The 18,449-nt window shown below is 47.6% G+C and overlaps 1 protein-coding gene across 4 annotated transcripts in view; it reads left to right on the forward strand.

Annotated features, from left to right (window-relative positions):
• Positions 1-877: 877 nt before the first annotated feature.
• Positions 878-18,449, forward strand: part of KHK (ketohexokinase) — a 32,868-nt gene continuing 15,296 nt past the window's right edge. For 2 of the 4 annotated variants that reach the window (XM_040347967.1, XM_040347969.1), the window contains exons 1-3: positions 878-1,027; positions 7,794-7,910; positions 16,616-16,750. In XM_040347967.1, coding sequence (XP_040203901.1) covers positions 936-1,027; positions 7,794-7,910; positions 16,616-16,750 — 344 coding nt within the window. In that variant the 5' untranslated portion in view covers positions 878-935. The remainder of the gene's footprint in view (positions 1,028-7,793; positions 7,911-16,615; positions 16,751-18,449) is intronic. The other 2 variants (XM_040347968.1, XM_040347970.1) reach the window with 1 other exon arrangement.

The following is an 18,449-nucleotide window of genomic DNA, read 5'->3' on the forward strand; positions in this document are numbered from 1 at the left end:
GAGTGTGCGTCAGTTGTGTAGAGTGCAGCGAGTGGTGGCAGTTGTGTAGAGTGCAGCGAGGGGTGTCAGTTGTGTAGAGTGCAGCGAGTGTGCGTCAGTTGTGTAGAGTGCAGCGAGTGGTGGCAGTTGTGTAGAGTGCAGCGAGGGGTGTCAGTTGTGTAGAGTGCAGCGAGTGTGTGTCAGTTGTGTAGATTGCAGCGAGTGGTGGCAGTTGTGTAGAGTGCAGCGAGTGGTGGCAGTTGTGTAGAGTGCAGCGAGGGGTGTCAGTTGTGTAGAGTGCAGTGAGGGGTGTCAGTTGCATAGAGTGCAGTGAGGGGTGTCAGTTGTGTAGAGTGCAGCGAGTGGTGGCAGTTGTGTAGAGTGCAGTGAGGGGTGTCAGTTGTGTAGAGTGCAGCGAGTGTGCGTCAGTTGTGTAGATTGCAGCGAGTGGTGGCAGTTGTGTAGAGTGCAGCGAGTGGTGGCAGTTGTGTAGAGTGCAGCGAGTGGTGGCAGTTGTGTAGAGTGCAGCGAGGGGTGTCAGTTGTGTAGAGTGCAGTGAGGGGTGTCAGTTGCATAGAGTGCAGTGAGGGGTGTCAGTTGTGTAGAGTGCAGCCAGGGGTGTCAGTTGCATAGAGTGCAGTGAGGGGTGTCAGTTGCATAGAGTGCAGTGAGGGGTGTCAGTTGTGTAGAGTGCAGTGAGGGGTGTCAGTTGTGTAGAGTGTAGTGAGGGGTGTCAGTTGTGTAGAGTGCAGCGAGGGGTGTCAGTTGTGTAGAGTGCAGCGAGTGGTGTCAGTTGTGTAGAGTGCAGCGAGTGGTGTCAGTTGTGTAGAGCTGTGTGTACTGTCCCGTGTCATAGTGTGGGAGTGCTGACTCTGCGGTATTTCAGGTCAGAGTTCAGTCTGTACTTTGTTTTCCTGCAGACTGTCCCGATCTCACAGACAGACGGACGGACGGTGATGGAGGAGAAGAGGATTCTGTGTATTGGACTCGTCTGTCTGGACATCATCAGTGTGGTGGACAGATACCCCGAGGAGGACTCCGACACCAGGTCAGCTCACATGTCTGGATACCTCCCTACCCCCCAATAGTCACCCCCTATCTAAACCCCCCACCTTCTAGATGCCCTTTCTCTGACCACCCTTAAGGTGTCCCCTCTCTGACCAACTATTGGGAGCCCCTTTTCCAACCACCCCCCCCCCCCAGATGCCCCCACTCTGACCACCCACTAGGTTCACTCTGTCTAAACCCTCACCCCTAGACGCCTTCTCTCTGACCACACACAGGTGTCCCCACTCTGACCCCCCCCCCCCCCGTGCCTCACTCTGTCAACCCCTCAGGTATCCCCTCACTGCCCACCATCCAGGCTTTCCCTTTCTGCCCACCATCCAGGTGTCCCCTCTAGGCCCATACCCCAGGTTACCCCTCTCTCACAACCACCAAATGTCCCCTCTCTACCCACCCCTACATGTCCTCTCTCTCTGCCCACCCCCAAGTGTCCCCTCTCTGCCCATACCCCAGGTTTCCCCTCTCTCACAACCACCAAATGTCGCCTCTCAACCCACCCCTACATGTCCTCTTTCTCTGCCCACCCCCAAGTCTCCCCTCTCTGCCCATACCCCAGTTATTCCCTCTCTGACCACACACGCAGGTGTCCCCCATACCTCCCAACCGTCCCGGATTTCGCAGGAATGTCCCGCGATTCGCGGTAAATGGTGCGGTCCCCATTGAGCATGGCTATTTCGTCGCCCCCCCCGCGCGATTCGCACTAAATCCCGCGGTCCCACGATTCGCACTAAATCCCGCCCCCCCCCCGCCCAACAACTCAGATCTGCGGACCCCCCCCCCGCTCAACAACTTTGATCTGTGAACCCTCCCCGCTCAACAACTCTGATCCGGCCCCCCCCGCTCAACAACTCCGATCCACGGATTCCCCATCCCCCCTCCCCCGCTCAACAACTTTGATCGATCCGCGAACATCCCCCCCCCCCCCCCCCGGCTCAACAACTTCGTTTGGGGGGTATGCCCATTTGTCCCTCATTCTGAAGTTGAAAAGTTGGGAGGTATGGTCCCCTTTCTGCCCATACCCCAAGTATTCCCTCTCTGACCACCCCCAGGTGCCCCCTGTTAGCCCAGGGTCAGGTGTCCCCTATTCGCCCACTGCCCAGATGACCTCTCTTTGCCCACCTCAAGTGGCCCCTCTCTGACAACTCCATGTATCCCTTTCTCTCCCCACCACAAGTGTCCCCTCTCTAACCACCTCCAGCTGTATAGGGATGAGCCGGCCAATCGGAGATCAGAAAATGACACGGGACATGCCCGCCTACTGTATAGCCTACAGCCAGACAAAGCTGACCAAGTTCTGTTTTACCGCTGCCAGAAACCAGTTGAGCCAGTCCCACCTTACCAGTGGTTGTTGGGATCCTAAAAGGACAGACACCCAGGGCTAGATTCAGAGAGAATTTACGCCGGCGTATCTATGGATACGCCGCGTAAATTAAAATCTGCGCCGGCGTATCTTCTTTCTGTATTCAGAAAGCAAGATACGCCAACATTAGCCTAAGATACGACTGGCATAAGTCTCTTACGCCGTCGTATCTTAGGGTGCATTCTCACGCTGGCCGCTAGGTGGCGCTCCCGTCGTTTTCAGCGTAGAGTATGCAAATTACCTAGTTACGCCGATTCACAAACGTACGTGCGCCCGGCGGTAGTTTTTTTACGTCGTTTGCGTAAGGCTTTTTCGGCGTAACGTTGCTCCTGCTATTAGGTGGCGCAGCCAATGTTAAGTATGGACGTCGTTCCCGCTTTGAAATTCAAATTTTTTACGTAGTTTGCGTAAGTCGTTCGTGAATAGGGCTGGACGTAATTTACGTTCACGTCGAAACCAATGACGTCCTTGCGATGTCATTTGAAGCAATGCACTCTGGGATATGTACACGGAAAATGTTTAAGCCCACCTCGACATCTGTGAGATAGCTCTGGAAAGTGAAAAGGTTCCAGAGGAGCAATGGGTAGATGTTCTCTGTCTGGTGTGAGGGACAACGCAGAGTGGGTCTTTGACACCCATATGCCGCGTACACACGATCGGTTTTACATTGGATGGATTTTCCGACGGAATTCCTGATCAAGCTTGGCTTGCATACACGCGGTCACGCAAAAGTTCTCTAAACTTTCGAGCCTTAATGCCGCGTACACACGATCATTTTTCGGCATGAAAAAAAAACGACGTTTTTCGGCATGTAGAAAAAAACAAAGGTCCAGATTCTCAAAGGGCTTACGACGGCGCAACGCAATGTGCGCCGTCGTAAGTCCTAATCTGGGCCGTCGTATCTATGCGACTGATTCTTAGAATCAGTTACGCATAGATAACCATTAGATCCGACAGGCGTAAGGCTCTTACGCTGTCGGATCTTAAATGCAATTATTTTTTTCCCCGCTAGGTGTCGCCTCCGTCGTTTTCCCGGTCGAGTATGCAAATTAGCAAAATACGTGAATTCCCGAACGTACGCGCGGTCGACGCAGTGAAGTTACGACGTTTACGTTAGGTTTGCGACTCGTAAAGTTGCTCCTGCTATATGAGGGGCAACCAATGTTAAGTATGGCTGTCGTTCCCGCGTCGAAATAAAAAAATTTACGTTGTTTGCGTAAGTCGTCCGTGAATGGGGCTGGACGCCATTTACGTTCCCGTCGAAACCAATGACGTCCTTGCGACGTCATTTAGCGCAATGCACGTCGGGAAATTTTAGGGACGGCGCATGCGCAGTACGTTCGGCACGGGAACGCGCCTAATTTAAATGATCCACGCCCCCTACCCGGCTAATTTGAATTAGGCTGGCTTGCGCCGGGGGATTTACGCTACGCCGCTGCAACTTTACACGCAAGTTCTTTGTGAATAAAGCACTTGCCTGTAAAACTTGCGGCGGCGTAACGTAAATGACATACGTTACACCGCCGCAGTTTTATGCCCAGATACGAGAATCTGGGCCAACATTTTTCCAACTTCATCATTAAAACGACGTTGCCTACACACCATCGTTTTTAAAAACTGCGCGGTGACGTACAACACGTACGACGGCACTATAAAGGGGAAGTTCCATGCGGATGGCGCCACCCTTGGGGCTGCTTTAGCTGATTCCGTGTTCGTAAAAGACGATTCGCGCTTTTCTGTCTGTTACAGCGTGATGAATGCGCTTACTCCATTACGAACGCGAGTTTTACCAGAACGAGCGCTCCCATCTCATAACTTGCTTCTGAGCATGCGCAGGTTTTTAACGTCGTTTTAGCCCTCACACGATCGTTTTTTACAACCCGAAAAACGACATTGTTTAAAACGTCGTTAAAAAAATGCAGCATGTTCAGAAAAAAAAAATTGGCGTTTTTCAGAAGCCGAAAAATTATGTGAAGCCCACACACGATCATTTTTAAATGAATTTTTTTTAAAACAACGTTTTTTTCATGCCGAAAAATTATCGTGCGTACGCGGCATTAGAACGCGGTGACGTACAACACTACATGGAGAATACACACAGACGGAATTTCCGTTCAAAAGCTCACATCAGACTTTTTCCGATGGGAAATCCAGTCGTGTGTATGCGGCATTATGCTTTATTCACGCTTTCCCACTTGGCCTGTCATTTTCCTTTCTGCGGCACAGTTGCCCACAATGGAATGTATTAGCACTGCATTTTTTTCCCTAAGAGCCCTTTCACACTGAAGTGTTTTTACAGCGTTTTAGCGTTAAAAATAGCGCTATTTAACCACTTAAGTCCCGGACCTTTATGCAGGTAAAGGACCCGGCCAGTTTTTGCGATTCGGCACTGCGTCTCTTTAACTGACAATTGCGCGGTCGTGGAATGTGGCTCCCAAACAAAATTGGCGTCCTTTTTTTCCCCACAAATAGAGCTTTCTTTTGGTGGTATTTGATCGCCTCTGCGGTTTTTATTTTTTGCGCTATAAACAAAAATATAGTGACAATTTTGAAAAAAAATCAATATTTTTTACTTTTTGCTATAATAAATATCCCCCAAAAATATATAAAAAAACATTTTCTTTCCTCAGTTTAGGCCGATACGTATTCTTCTACCTATTTTCGGTAAAAAAAATCACAATAATCGTTTATCGATTGGTTTGCGCAAAATGTATAGCGTTTTCAAAATAGGGGATAGTTTTATTGCATTTTTATTAATATTTTTTTTTTTTACTACTAATGGCGGTGATCAGCAATTTTTTTCGTGACTGCGACATTATGGCGGACACATTTTTGGGATCATTGTAATTTTCACAGCAAAAAATGCTATAAAAATGCATTGTTTACTGTGAAAATTACAATTGCAGTTTGGGAGTTAACCACAAGGGGGCGCTGAAGGGGTTAAGTGTGACCTCATATATGTTCCTAACTGTAGGGGGGCGGGGCTGGATGTGTGACATCATTGATCGTGTTTCCCAATATCAGGGAACACACGATCAATGACACTGCCACAACGAAGAACATGGAAGGTATGTTTACACACAGCTCTCCCCGTTCTTCAGGTCCGGAGGACCGATCGCGGGACACCGGCGGCGATCAGGTCCGCGGGTCCCGTGGTCACGGAGCTTCGGACCGGGTCGCGTGCACGGCTGGGCTTAAAGGGCCACGTACAGGTACGTGGATGTGCCCAGCCGTGCCATTCTGCCGACGTATATCGGCGTGAAGGGGTCCTTAAGTGGTTAAACGCTCATAAAACGCTCTCCATGCATCTCAATGGACCCTTTCACACTGAGTTCTGCAAGCAGCATCTTTGGAGCAGCTTTTGGGCGCTGAAAAAAAAACGCTCAAAAAACGCCCCTCTCCATTGAAATGATTTGAAAAGCGCTGTAAAAACGCCTTACCCTTTCACACTGAGGCACTGCAAAAACGCCCTAAAACGTTTCGGGCGCTGGCAGTGTGAAAGGGCTCTGAAAGCACTCAGGCTTTCCCATTGGGATTGCAGATGAGGCTTTGCTCGAAAAACGCTCCAATAACGCTCGAAAAACACCCCAGTGTGAAAGGGGCCTTAGGGATCACTACTCTCCTAGGAAGATATTAACGACCTAATGAATCCACACGAGATGCTACACTGTATATATCTCCAAATTCGTCACTTTCTGACTTCTCAGGGCCCTATCACATCTTGGACGAAACCATTGTCAATGCCGGAGGCCATCCGTGATGTGCTGAACCCGAGTACCCGGGGAGACAACATACAGTTGAAAGTAGAAAGTTGCAGCAAACTTGTCTGAAGTCTCCCTGGGGGGGTTATATCACTTTTGATGTTTCAGACGATGGAAGAGCAGGAGGTACTAAGGTTGTACACAGCTGATATGACCCGCGAGCAGGCCCGTCGCTACAAGGCAGGCAAACCAAGCAATTGCTTGGGGCCCCGAATTGGCCTGGGGCCCCAAGCAGGGCCCTTGCCGCGCTTCCTATATGCTGCAGCCGCCTGAGCGCTCTATAGAGAGCCTGCAGCACTGCTGCCTTGAGTCGTCACATCCCCTTCTCTGTAGCGTGGCCGAGCTCCTCTTCCTTCCTCCTATCAGTCCGGACTCCGGTCGGGTACCACGCGGTACAGGAGATTCAGTTTCCTGTTCCCGGCCGGACTGACAGGAAGTGCACACTGAGTGCTCACTTCCTTTCAGTCCGGCTGGGAACAGGAAACTGAATCTCCTGCCGCGTGGTACGGACCCGGTAGAGAGGGGGGGCCAGGAGGGGGCGTAAAAAGAACATAGGTAGGGAGGGGGCCCGGGAGGGAGTAAAAAGAACATGGGGGGGGGGGTTTGCATGCATGCTTTGGGGGGCCTCTATGTCCATTTTGCTTGGGGCCCCCAAATTCCTTCAAACGGCCCTGCCCACGAGCAATAGTTGTAGTCTTGTAAAATGAGAGTTTTCTTCTTTAGGGTACAGGGAGCACATAGTATGGGGAGGGGGGCTAAGAGAAGAATGGACAGCTGCCCTAAAACCAGCTTGAAAGTGGCTTTATATTGTACAAGTGTTAAGTATTTTATTGTATCATGTTGCAGTGTATTATATTATATTATTATGTTACAGTACTCTATAGTATGTTATTAGGTTATGGTCAGGGCCGATCCTAGGCAGGGTGCATTGCACCCAGGCGCCTGCAGAGGTGGGGGCGCCGAAGTGCCAGAGTTCTCCCCTCCCTCCTTCTCTCCTTGTTTGTGTCCGTCCAGAACTAGTGTTCTGAGCATAGGCATGTGTCCGTCCAGAACTAATGTGTGAGCATAGGGCAGCCCGTCCAGCCTGGCAGTGCTCGGGGGAGGGGCCGCTTCTCTTCCTGACATGAGAGTTCTAGTTTTCAGTGGTTGCTGAGTGCTGATGTGCAGGAATGAATTCCTAACACTGGGAGTCTTGGATCCCGCACTGTCTCCACCAACTCCAGTTGGAATGCCTCCCACTCCCATCTCTATCTAAGGCTGCACAGAGAGAGAATCGAGGTGAGTCACAGTGTTCAGTGTGCTGTGTGCTGTGTGCTGGGGGATGGCATCCCCAGCATCCCTTTACACGTGCTCTGGGCTGCCCCTGCTCTAGATGTTTTATGGCATGATAGATTGCATAGGATACACAGCCCCTGCCCATTCCTGCGCCTAGTCAATCTACAGATGTGATGTATAATGAGATGTAAAGGGGAGGAGTTAGTAAAATGACAACGCCCATGTGGGGGCGCCAGAAATATTTTTGCACCCAGGCGTCTATGACCCTAGGATCGGCCCTGGTTATGGTACATTATATTTTGTTGTAATAGGTTATAGTCTGTGGAAGTTTAATGTAAAGTCTTGTATTTCAGGTGTCTTTCTCAGCGATGGCAGCGAGGGGGCAACGCCTCCAATTCCTGCACTGTACTCTCTCTTCTTGGGGCTCCTTGTGCCTTCATGGGGTCACTGGCTCCAGGGCACATAGCAGAGTAAGTAAGTAGGGCCTTTAACTAAAATGGGCACATAGATGGAGAAATAAGCAGTAAGGATAGTTTATGGGCAAGCAGGATTCACTTTAGCAGTTGGATGGGTGGGGAGGCTTGGAGTGAGGATTTTAGCTAGATTTGTATATAAGGATTGTGTTAGGGGGTCAATGGATGAAAGGGGTTGCCTTTATGGGATGAATGTGATTGGAGTAAATTTCATGATGGAAGGGGAGGAGTATATGGAAAAGGGGGTATGGTCTGTGTGGGGTTGGGAGCAAATAGAGAAAGGGGAGGAGTCTCTAGGCAGCAGTGGCATTTGTAGGAGGCAGGCTTGGTTGGGAGGTACTTGAAGAAGGTAGAGGGGTCTCTAAGGCACGGATGGGGATTGTAGGATGTAGGGTTGGTTGGGAGGAACTGAAGGGAAGTAGAGGTGTCTCTAAGGCAGGGATGTGTTTTGTAGGAGGTAGGGTTAGCTAGGAAGTACTGGGGGAAAGTAGAAGGGTGTTTAAGGCAGGGGTGGGGTTTGTAGGAGGTAGGGGTGGTTGGGAGGTACTTGAGGAAAGTAAAGGGGTCTCTAAGGCAGGAATGTGGTTTGTGAGAGGTAGTGTTGATTGAGTGATACTGAAGGAAAGTAGAGGGTTTTCCAAGGCAGAAATGGGGTTTGTGGAAGGGAGGGTTTATTGTGAGGTACTGATGGGAATTAGAGAGGTCTCTAAGGCAGGGATTGGGTTTGTAGGAGGTAGAGCTGGTTGTGAGGTACTGAAAGACATTTGAAGAATCTCTAAGGCAGTGAAACGTCTGTAGGAGGCAGGGTTGGTTAGGAGGTACTGGAGGAAAATAGAGCAGTCTCTAAGACTGGGGTGGGGTTTGTAGTTTGTAGGAGTGGTTGGGCGGTACTTGAGGAAGGTAGAAGGGTCTCTAAGGCAGGGATGTAGTTTGTAGGAGGTAGGGTTGATTGGGAGGCACTGGAGGAAAGTCAAGGCGTCTGTAATGCCGCATACACACCATCACTTTATGTGATGAAAAAAAATGACGTTTTTAAAAACGTCACTTTAATTGACCGTGTGTGGGGGAAAACGTCGTTTTATGTCTTGTAAAAAACGACAAAAAAAAATTGAAGCATGCTTCAATTTTATGTGTCGTTTTTCAAAAGTGCACTTTTTACTTCACAGAAATTGACCGTGTGTAGCAAAAAACGTCGTTTTCTAAGACGTTTTTTCATCCACGCATGCCCAGAAGCTACTTATGAAGCGAGCTTCAATGGTAAAACGTGGTGGAACGTAACCTCACTTTGCAAGATCATTGTGAGAAAACGATGGTGTGTAGGCAACTTCGTCTTTGAAAATTGAAGTTTCAAAAACGTCATTTTTTACTTCACAGAAAGTGTCGTTTTTTTTTCATCACATAAAGTGATGGTGTGTACGCGGCATAAGGCAGGAATGGGGATTTGTAGGAGGTAGAGTTGGTTGTGAGGTACCGGAGGAAAGTATAGGGGTCTCTAAGGCAGGGATAGGGTTTGTAGAAGGCAGGGTTAGTTGGGAAGTACTGGAGGAAAGTAGAGGGGTCTCCAAAGCAGGGGTGGGATTTGTAGGAGGTAGGGTTGGTTGGGAGGTAGTGGAGGAAACTAGAGGGGTCTCTAAGGCAGGGATGGGGTTTGTAGAAGGTAGGGTTGGTTGGGAGATACTGGAGGAAAGTAGAGGTGACTCTAAGGCAGGGATGGAGTTTGTAGAAGGTAGATTTGGTTGGGAGATACTGGAGGAAGGTAGGGGGGTCTCTAAGGCAGGGATGGGGTTTGTAGATGGTAGGGATGATTGGGAGGCACTGGAGAAAAGTAGAGGGGTCTCCAAAGCAGGGGTGGGATTTGTAGAAGGTAGGGTTGGTTGGGAGGTAGTGGAGGAAAGTAGAGGGGTCTCTAAGGCAGGGATGGGGTTTGTAGAAGGCAGGGTTAGTTGGGAAGTACTGGAGGAAAGTAGAGGGGTCTCCAAAGCAGGGGTGGGATTTGTAGGAGGTAGGGTTGGTTGGGAAGTAGTGGAGGAAAGTAGAGGGGTCTCTAAGGCAGTCATGGGGTTTGTAGAAGGTAGGGTTGGTTGGGAGATACTGGAGGAAAGTAGAGGTGACTCTAAGGCAGGGATAGAGTTTGTAGAAGCTAGATTTGGTTGGGAGATACTGGAGAAACGTAGGGGGGTCGCTAAGGCAGGGATAGGGTTTGTAGGAGGTAGGGTTGATTGGGAGGCACTGGAGAAAAGTAGAGGGGACTCTAAGGCAGAGGTTGGGATTGTAGGAGGTAGGGTTTGTTTGAGAGGTACTGGTGGAAAGTAAAGGGGTCTCTAAGGCAGGGTTGGGTTTTGTAGAAGGTAGTATTGATTTGGAAGTACCAGAGGAAATTAGAAGGGTCTCTAAAGAAGAGGTGGGGTTTGTGTGATGTGAGGTTAGTGTGTGGCAATAAAGGAAATGGGAGGGGTCATCATTACAGCAGGGGAGGGGTTTAAAAGGGAGGTGTCATGTCCATGTTCTAAAATATTGTCTTCCTATGAATTGTTGTGCCGTCTGTCTCACTATACATTCAAAAACTCATTCTACAGTGTGCAACGCTCTACTGTCCTTTGAGAACATTGTATAGGGAGCATCTTAACTGACCCACTGCCGAGCCAATCACTATGCTACTCATCAATCACATGACCTCATTATGGCACCAATTCCTAATAATATGGGAGGAGGAAATAGACGTTACTTATTAGTAGCATGCGTATTACTATTCCTCATTGCTAAATAATCTGGAGAAAATATGAAATACAGTGCCTTTCAAAAGTATTCACCCCCCGTGGCATTTTTTGTGTTTTGTTGCCTCACAACCTGGAATTAACATGAATTGGTTGAGGATTTGCATCACTTAATTTACAGAACACGCCCACGACTTTATAGATGTGTTTTTTTTTATTGTGAAGCAAACAACAAATAGGACATAACAACTGAAAAAGTCAATGTGCATAACTATTCACCCCCCTAAAGTCAAAACTTTGTGGAGCCACCTTTTGCGGCTATCACAGCTCCAAGTTGCTTTGGATAAGTCTCCTATGAGCTTGTCACATCTTACCACTGGGAGTTTTGCCCATTCCTCTTTGCAGCTCCTTCAAATTGGATGTTTTGCGCTTGTGAACAGCAATCTTTAAGTCTGACCACAGATTTTCTATTGGATTGAGGTCTGGGTTTTGACTAGGCTATTCCAACACATTTACATGTTTCCTCTTAAACCACTCAAGTGTTGCTTTAGCAGTGTGTTTGGGGTCATTGTCCTGCTGGAAGGTGAACCTCTGTCCTAGCCTCAAATCACACACAAAGTGGTACAGGTTTTGCTCAAGAATATTCCTGTATTTAGCACCATCCATCTTTCCCTCAACTCTGACCAGTTTCCCAGTCCCAGTAATGGCTTTCTTCTGGCCACTCTGCCACAAAGCCCAACTCTTTGGAGCCTACGGCTTATTGTCATCCTATGTATAGATACTCCAGTCTCTGCTGTGGAACTCTGCAGCTCCTCCAGGGTTACCTTAGGTCTCTGTGCTACCTCTCTGATTAATGCCCTCCTTGCCCGGGCCGTGAGTTTTGGTGTGTGGCCGTCTCTTGGCAGGTTTGCTGTTGTGCCATGTTCTTTCCATTTGGTTATGATAGATTTGATGGCGCTCCTAGGGATCATCAAAGATTTGAATATTTTTTTTATAACCTAACCCTGACTTGTACTTCTCAACAACATTGTCCCTTACTTGTTTGGAGAGTTCCTTGGTCTTCATGGCAGTGTTTGGTTAGTGGTGCCTCTTGCTTAGGTGTTGCAGCCTCTGGGGACTTTCACAAAGGTGTGTATATGTAATGACAGCTCATGTGACACTTAGATTGCACACAGGTGGAGATCATTTCACTAATTATGTGACTTCTGAAGGTAATTGGTTGCACCAGAGCTTTTTATGGGCTTCATAACAAAGGAGGTGAAAACATACACACATGCCAATTATCATTTTTTTATTTCTGAAAAATAGTTTTATGTATATTGTAACAGGAGTCACTTTTGGGCGCAGGTTGAGCCAGGAAATAAAGATCCATATATTGGATTGTTTTAACATGGACAGTAATCTACCATATATTCTTTAAATGTCTGTAAAGGATATTGTGACCCAACCAGTCAATAGTGACTCATTTCTATGATTAGCCCTGGCTAGTGAGTTGCTAATTGAGTCAGGCTCCTGGATGACCTTTCATTGTGTGATAATACTGCTTTAAGCCTATTGATGCTCAGAGGTGTGAATACCTTTCTGTCAAGCTGTATGCGGAGACAGAACGTCTGTCTAGGGATGTGGATTGAGAAGAGATCATTGTGTGATGGTGTTTTGTTTGAGTTCTGTTAATGAAGGAATGTGCAGTGATTAGATCATAATAATTATAGGCCGGCGCCGACATGTCTAGAATGTTTAGCAATTAGCCATCTGAAGGTGTATTGAAGCCCTCCCAGGGTGTGGGTGGAGAGTTTGATTGTTCCTTTCATGCTTAAACTGTATATAAGACTGAAAGCTGACCATTAAAGATGTCTTCATTTTGAAACCAGAGAACACAAAGCAAGTCTCGTTATTCTGGGAAATGGGATGCCTGCTGGTTTGTCTGTGTGTCAGATGAGCTGTCGTGAGTTGATGGAAGGTCGTAAACGGTGGTGACCGTTACATATATATTTTTCTAATTTTACTTCACCAACTTAGACTATTGTTTTCTGATCCATCACATATAATTCAGATTAAATAAAACATTGAACTAAAGGCTGTAATGTAACACAATAGGTAAAAAGCCGAGGGGGGTGAATACTTTTGCAAAGCACTGTACATATAAAGGAAAGGTCAGGCCACTCGGAAGTCATGCTCATGTACAGGAGGCGTGGATAGGTTTGCTTCCTATACTTTCTGGGGTCTCAAGCAGTGAGATTATCCTCCTCTTTCTCCTCCTCAAGTATTGTAGAAATCCCGGGTCGGTGTGAAGGATGAGTAGATCACAAATAATTTCCCCACTTTTCATTCCTCCTGCTGGGTGAGGTTGCCAGAAGTAATCTAGATACTGTATAGCACAATATTGGCTCAGCACTGGCCAAAACGATCCAATTTGAAATATTCATTTCTGTTATCTCTGTGTTCCTTCCATTCCTCCTCCTCCTCTTCACCCCTGAACCTATGTCATCTTTTTCTACGTCAGATCCGCTCTTCTTCTTTATATTCCTCACTGAGACTTCCATCATCTGCTATGTCCCTTCCCATCATTCCTGAACTCTCTCCTTCAGCTCCTTCACATACAGTCTTCTCTTTTCTCTTAACCGCCGCACGAACTTATACGTCGACAGAATGGCGCGGCTGGGCAAATGGGCGTACAGGTCCGTCCCCTTTAATTTGCCGCCGTGTGGTCGCGAGCTCTGTGCCCACGGGACCCGCAAACTCGATGTCCGGCGGTTTCCTGTGATCGGGTCACGGAGCTGAAGAACGACGAGATGTCAAAGTAAACACAACGGCCCGGATTCACATACATCGGCGCAGTATTCACAAAGCACTTGCCTCCCAAACTGCGCTGGGATTCCTCGGCGTAGGTGGAAGTGGGCGTGAGACATGCTAATGAGGCGTGACCCCATGCTACTGATGGGCCGAGTGCCAGACAAGTACTTAAAACGAACGGCGCATGCGCCGTCCCGTGGACGTATCCCAGTGCGCATGCTCGCAATCACGTCGAAACAACTGGCTAAGATACGTCGAATCACTGCCTACGTTGTGAACGTAACCTACGCCCAGCCCTATTCACGTACTACATAAACGACGTACAATACGACGGCTGTGTTCCCTGGTCCATACTTTTGCATGAGTTGCGCCTTATATGGGGAATAACTTTACGCCGGACGTATGACTTACGAAAACCGCGTATATAATGCGCCGGGCGCACGTACGTTCGTGAATCGCTGTATCTCCCTCATTTGCATATTTGAATACAAAATCAATGGGAGTGCCAGATGCGTCCAGCGTAACTATGCGCCCACGATAAGCCGGCGTAGGCAAGTTACGTCGGTGGACTGAAGACTGTTATTAGGCGTATCTAGTTCTGTGGGCACGGCGCATAGATACGACGGCGCATATTTACACTTACGCGGCGTATCTCGAGATACGTCGGCGTAAGTGCTTTGTAAATCCGGGCCAACGGCTTATGAGGTGCCGCGGGGGGTGGTTGTTTGCCGCCCACCGATAATAAAAAAACACCAACCGCCACTGATTCAACCTTCTCTTTTTCATTCTTGAATTTCCATCATCTCCATAGCACATTCATTTTTCTCCTCTTTATTCCTGAACTTCCAGCTTCTTCCTCTGGGTCACATCCGGTCATCTTCTTTCCATTCCTAAACCTTCACTTTTTTCTTCTGGGTCACATCCAATCTTCTCATACTCATTCCTGAACTTCCATCTTCCTCTCTTCAGTCACAATTGGTCTTCTCCTTTTCATTCCTGTACTTCCACCTTCGTATTCTGGGTCCCATCCAGTCTTTTCTTCTTTATTATATAACTTCTACCTTCTGCATATCCAGTCTTCTTCTTTTTCATTCCTGCGCTTCCATGTTATTCTCCTCAATCACGTTTAGTCTTCTTTCCTTCATTCCTGAACTCCCACCTTCTTCTACTGGGTCACATCTATTTTATCACTCATCATTCCTGAACTTTCACCTTCGTATTCTGGGTCACATTGTGTATTTTCTTCTTTATTTTTTAATTTCCACCTTCTGCTCCTGGGTCATGTCAAGTCTTCTTTTTTCATTCCTGCACTTATTCTCCTCAACCGTGTTTCCTCTTCATTCCTAAACTTCCACCTTCTTCTCCTGAGTCACATCTGTTTCCGGAACTTCCAATTTTGCTCCCGAGTCATATCCATTCTATCCTCCCTCGTCTTTCCCAAACATCCATCATCTACTATGTCCTATTCATTCTTTCTCCTCATCATCAATACTGAACTTCAGCTTTCTTCCCCACTTCCTCCTTGGTCATATCCAATCTTCTCCATATTATTAACTTCTGCCTTCTGCCCTTGTCATATCTTCCGCTTCCTTTCCGTATCCCAATGTCCCGAGCTTCCACCTTTTATTCTTCGCATCTAATCTTTCATGTCCTCTTCATCTGGTTCCTCTGCTTGGCTTTTCCTAGAAATCATCTCACCCAACCCGTGTTATTCTGATCTTATGCCGCGTATACACGATCGGAAATCTCCGACAAGAAAAGTTCTACGTGAGCTTTTGGTCGGAAATTCCGACCTTGTGTAGGCTCCATCTGACTTTTTCTGTTGGAATTTTTGACAGCAAAAAATTGAGAGCTGGTTCTCGAATTTTCCGACGGGAAAAGTTATTTTCGGAAATTCTGATCGTCTGTATGCAATTCCGGCGCACAAAAAAAACACGCATGCTCGGAATCAATTCGACGCATGCTCGGAATCATTGAACTTCATTTTCTCGTTGTAGTGTTGTACGTCACCGCATTCTTGGCGGTCGGAATTTTAGACAAGATTTGTGTGACCGTGTGTACGCAACATAGTTTGAGCCAAAATTCAGTCGGAAAAAAAAACAACGTTTTTCTTGTTGGAATTTCTGATCGTGTGTACGCGGCATTACAGTTTATTTTATGCCCATTTCACTTTTCCCGCCAATTACATCTCCTTTTAACTCTTTTAATTTCCAAACCTTGTCCTGTATGACCTCTTTGGGACAGATCCACATACAATTAGATGGGCGCAGCGTATGTGAGATACGCTACGCCGCTGTAACTTACTTTTGGCAGCTTTGAATCCACAAAGAATTTGTGGCGTAAGTTACGGTGGCGTAGTGTATCTCTTGCGGCGTAAGGGCGCCTAATTCAAATCGGCGAGTAGGGGGGCGTGTTTCATTTAAATGAAGCGCGTCCCCGCGTCGAACGAACTGCGCATGCGCCGTCCCTAAATTACCCGCCGTGCATTGCGCATTGGTTTTGACCTGGACGTAAATTACGTCCATCCCGATTCACGAACGACTTACGCAAAAAAGAAAAAAATCAAATTTTGACGCGGGAACGACGGCCATACTTAACATGGCAAGTCTAACTATACGCCGAAAAATAGCAGCTTTAACTATACGCCGGAAAAAGCCGACTAGAGACGATGTAAAAGAATGCGACGGCCACGCGTACGTTTGTGGATCGTCGGAAATAGCTAATTTGCATACCCGACGCGGAAAACGACGCAAACTCCACCCAGCGGACGCCGAAGTATTGCATCTAAGATCCGAAGGCGTACGAAGCCGTACGCCTGTCGGATCTAACCCAGATGCCGTCGTATCTTGGTTTGAGGATTCAAACTAAAGATACGACGCGGGAAATTTGAAAGTACGCCGGCGTATCAGTAGATACGCTGGCATACTCTCTCTGTGGATCTGCCCCTTTGTTTGTATCAGTCTTTTAATTTCTCTACCGTTAGGCAATTTTCTTACGAATGCACGCAATTTTATGGCAATTTCTTTTTTCGCTTTATTTTACATAATCTCTTTTTTTCCAGTTTTTCACACATAATCTGTTATACATTTTATTTGTTCACTTTTATTTTGTTCTTATCTTCTTCCGCTCTGTTCTTGTTTTTTAATTAACAATTAATTGCCCCGACTCTATGCCCTTCTTTCCCTTCCTCGGCAGTTTTGTCCTGAACAGTCTTTCAAGTTACGGTATAGACGTAAGACACGTTATCAATCACCCTGGCTCTACATTCCCGGCTTCCATTGTCATCAGCAACGTTACCAATGGGAGCCGAACCATCCTGCACATGAACAGGTGTGTTTCAATGTGAGGTGCAAAGTGTGTGTATAGGTGTGATGTACAGGAGTGGGCAACTGTGAGGTATGGGTCAGGTGTGTGCAAGTATGAGGTACAGGTCACCTGTGTACAGGTGAGGTATGTACAGGAGTAAAATATGGGTGAGGTGCGTACATGTATGAGATATAGGTCATGTGTGTACAGGTGTGAAGTACAGGTTAATAGCCAGATTCAGGTAGAGTTACGCCGTCGTAACTCCGAATCTGCGCCGTCGTATATTTAAGCGTATTCTCAAATTGAGATACGCTTAAATGTTGCTAAGATACGACCGCCTGCGCCGTCGTATCTTAGCTGTCTACTTACGCTGGCCGCTAGGGGCGTGTACGCTGATTTACGCCTAGAATGCGTAAATCAGCAAGATACGCCTATTCACAAACGTACGCTTGTAAAGATACGCCGTTTACGTAAGGCGTTTTCAGGCGTAAAGATAAACCACCAAAAAGATGGCGCAGCCAATGTTAAGTATGGACGTCGGAACCGCGTCGAATTTTAAAATGTTTACGTCGTTTGCGTAAGTCGTCCGTGAATGGGGCTGGCCGTAATTTACGTACACGTCGAAAGCAATGAGTCTTTGCGGCGTAATTTGGAGCATGCGCACTGGGTTACGTCCACGGACGGCGCATGCGCCGCTCGTTAAAGACGTCATTTACGTGGGGTCATGCTTTATTTACATAAAACACGCCCACCTCTCCGGCTAATTTACGCTACGCCGCCATAACTTAGGACGCAAGTGCTTTGTGAATACAGCACTTGCCTCTCTACGGCAGCGTAGCGTATATGAGATACGCTATGCCTGCCTAACGTTAGGCACGGCTACCTGAATCTGGCTACAAGTGTGCAAAGCTGTGAGGTATGTACAGTACATGCTTGAGGTACAGGTCATCTGTGTTCCGGTGAGGTATGCACAAGAATAAAATATGGGTGAGGTGCGTACATGTATGAGATATAGGTCATGTGTGTACAGATGTAAAGTACAGGTTAAGTGTGCACCGCTGTGAGGTATGGGTGAGGTATGTACATGTGTGAGGTAGAGGTCATCTGTGTTCAGGTGAGGTATGTACAAGAGTAAAGTATGGGTGAGGTGCGTACATGTATAAAGTATAGGTCATGTGTGTGTATAGGTGTGAAGTACATGTTAAGGCCCGGATTCACGTACAGCTGCGTATCTTTGAGCGGGCGTAACGTATCCTATTTACGTTACGCCTCCGCAACTTAGACGGGCAAGTGCAGTATTCTCAAAGCACTTGCTCCGTAAGTTGCGGCGGCGTAGCATAAATAGGCCGGCGTAAGCCCGCCTAATTCAAATGTGGAAGATGTGGGCGTGTGTTATGTGACCCCACGTAAATTACGATTTTTACGAACGGCGCATGCGCCCTCCGTGGACATATCCCAGTGTGCATTGCTCCAAAGTACGCCACAAGGACGTATTGGTTTCGACGTGAACGTAAACTACGTCCAGCCCCATTCACGGACGACTTACGCAAACGACGGAAAATTTTCAAAATTTGACGCAGGAACGACGTCCATACTTAACATTGCTACGCCACATGTACGCCTCATATAGCAGGGGTAACTTTACGCCGGGAAAAGCCTAACGTAAACGGCATATCTGTACTGTGTCGGCCGGGCGTACGTTCGTAAATTCGCGTATCTAGCT

This window comes from Rana temporaria, chromosome 4, assembly GCF_905171775.1.
Source record: "Rana temporaria chromosome 4, aRanTem1.1, whole genome shotgun sequence".
Lineage (NCBI taxonomy): Eukaryota > Metazoa > Chordata > Amphibia > Anura > Ranidae > Rana > Rana temporaria.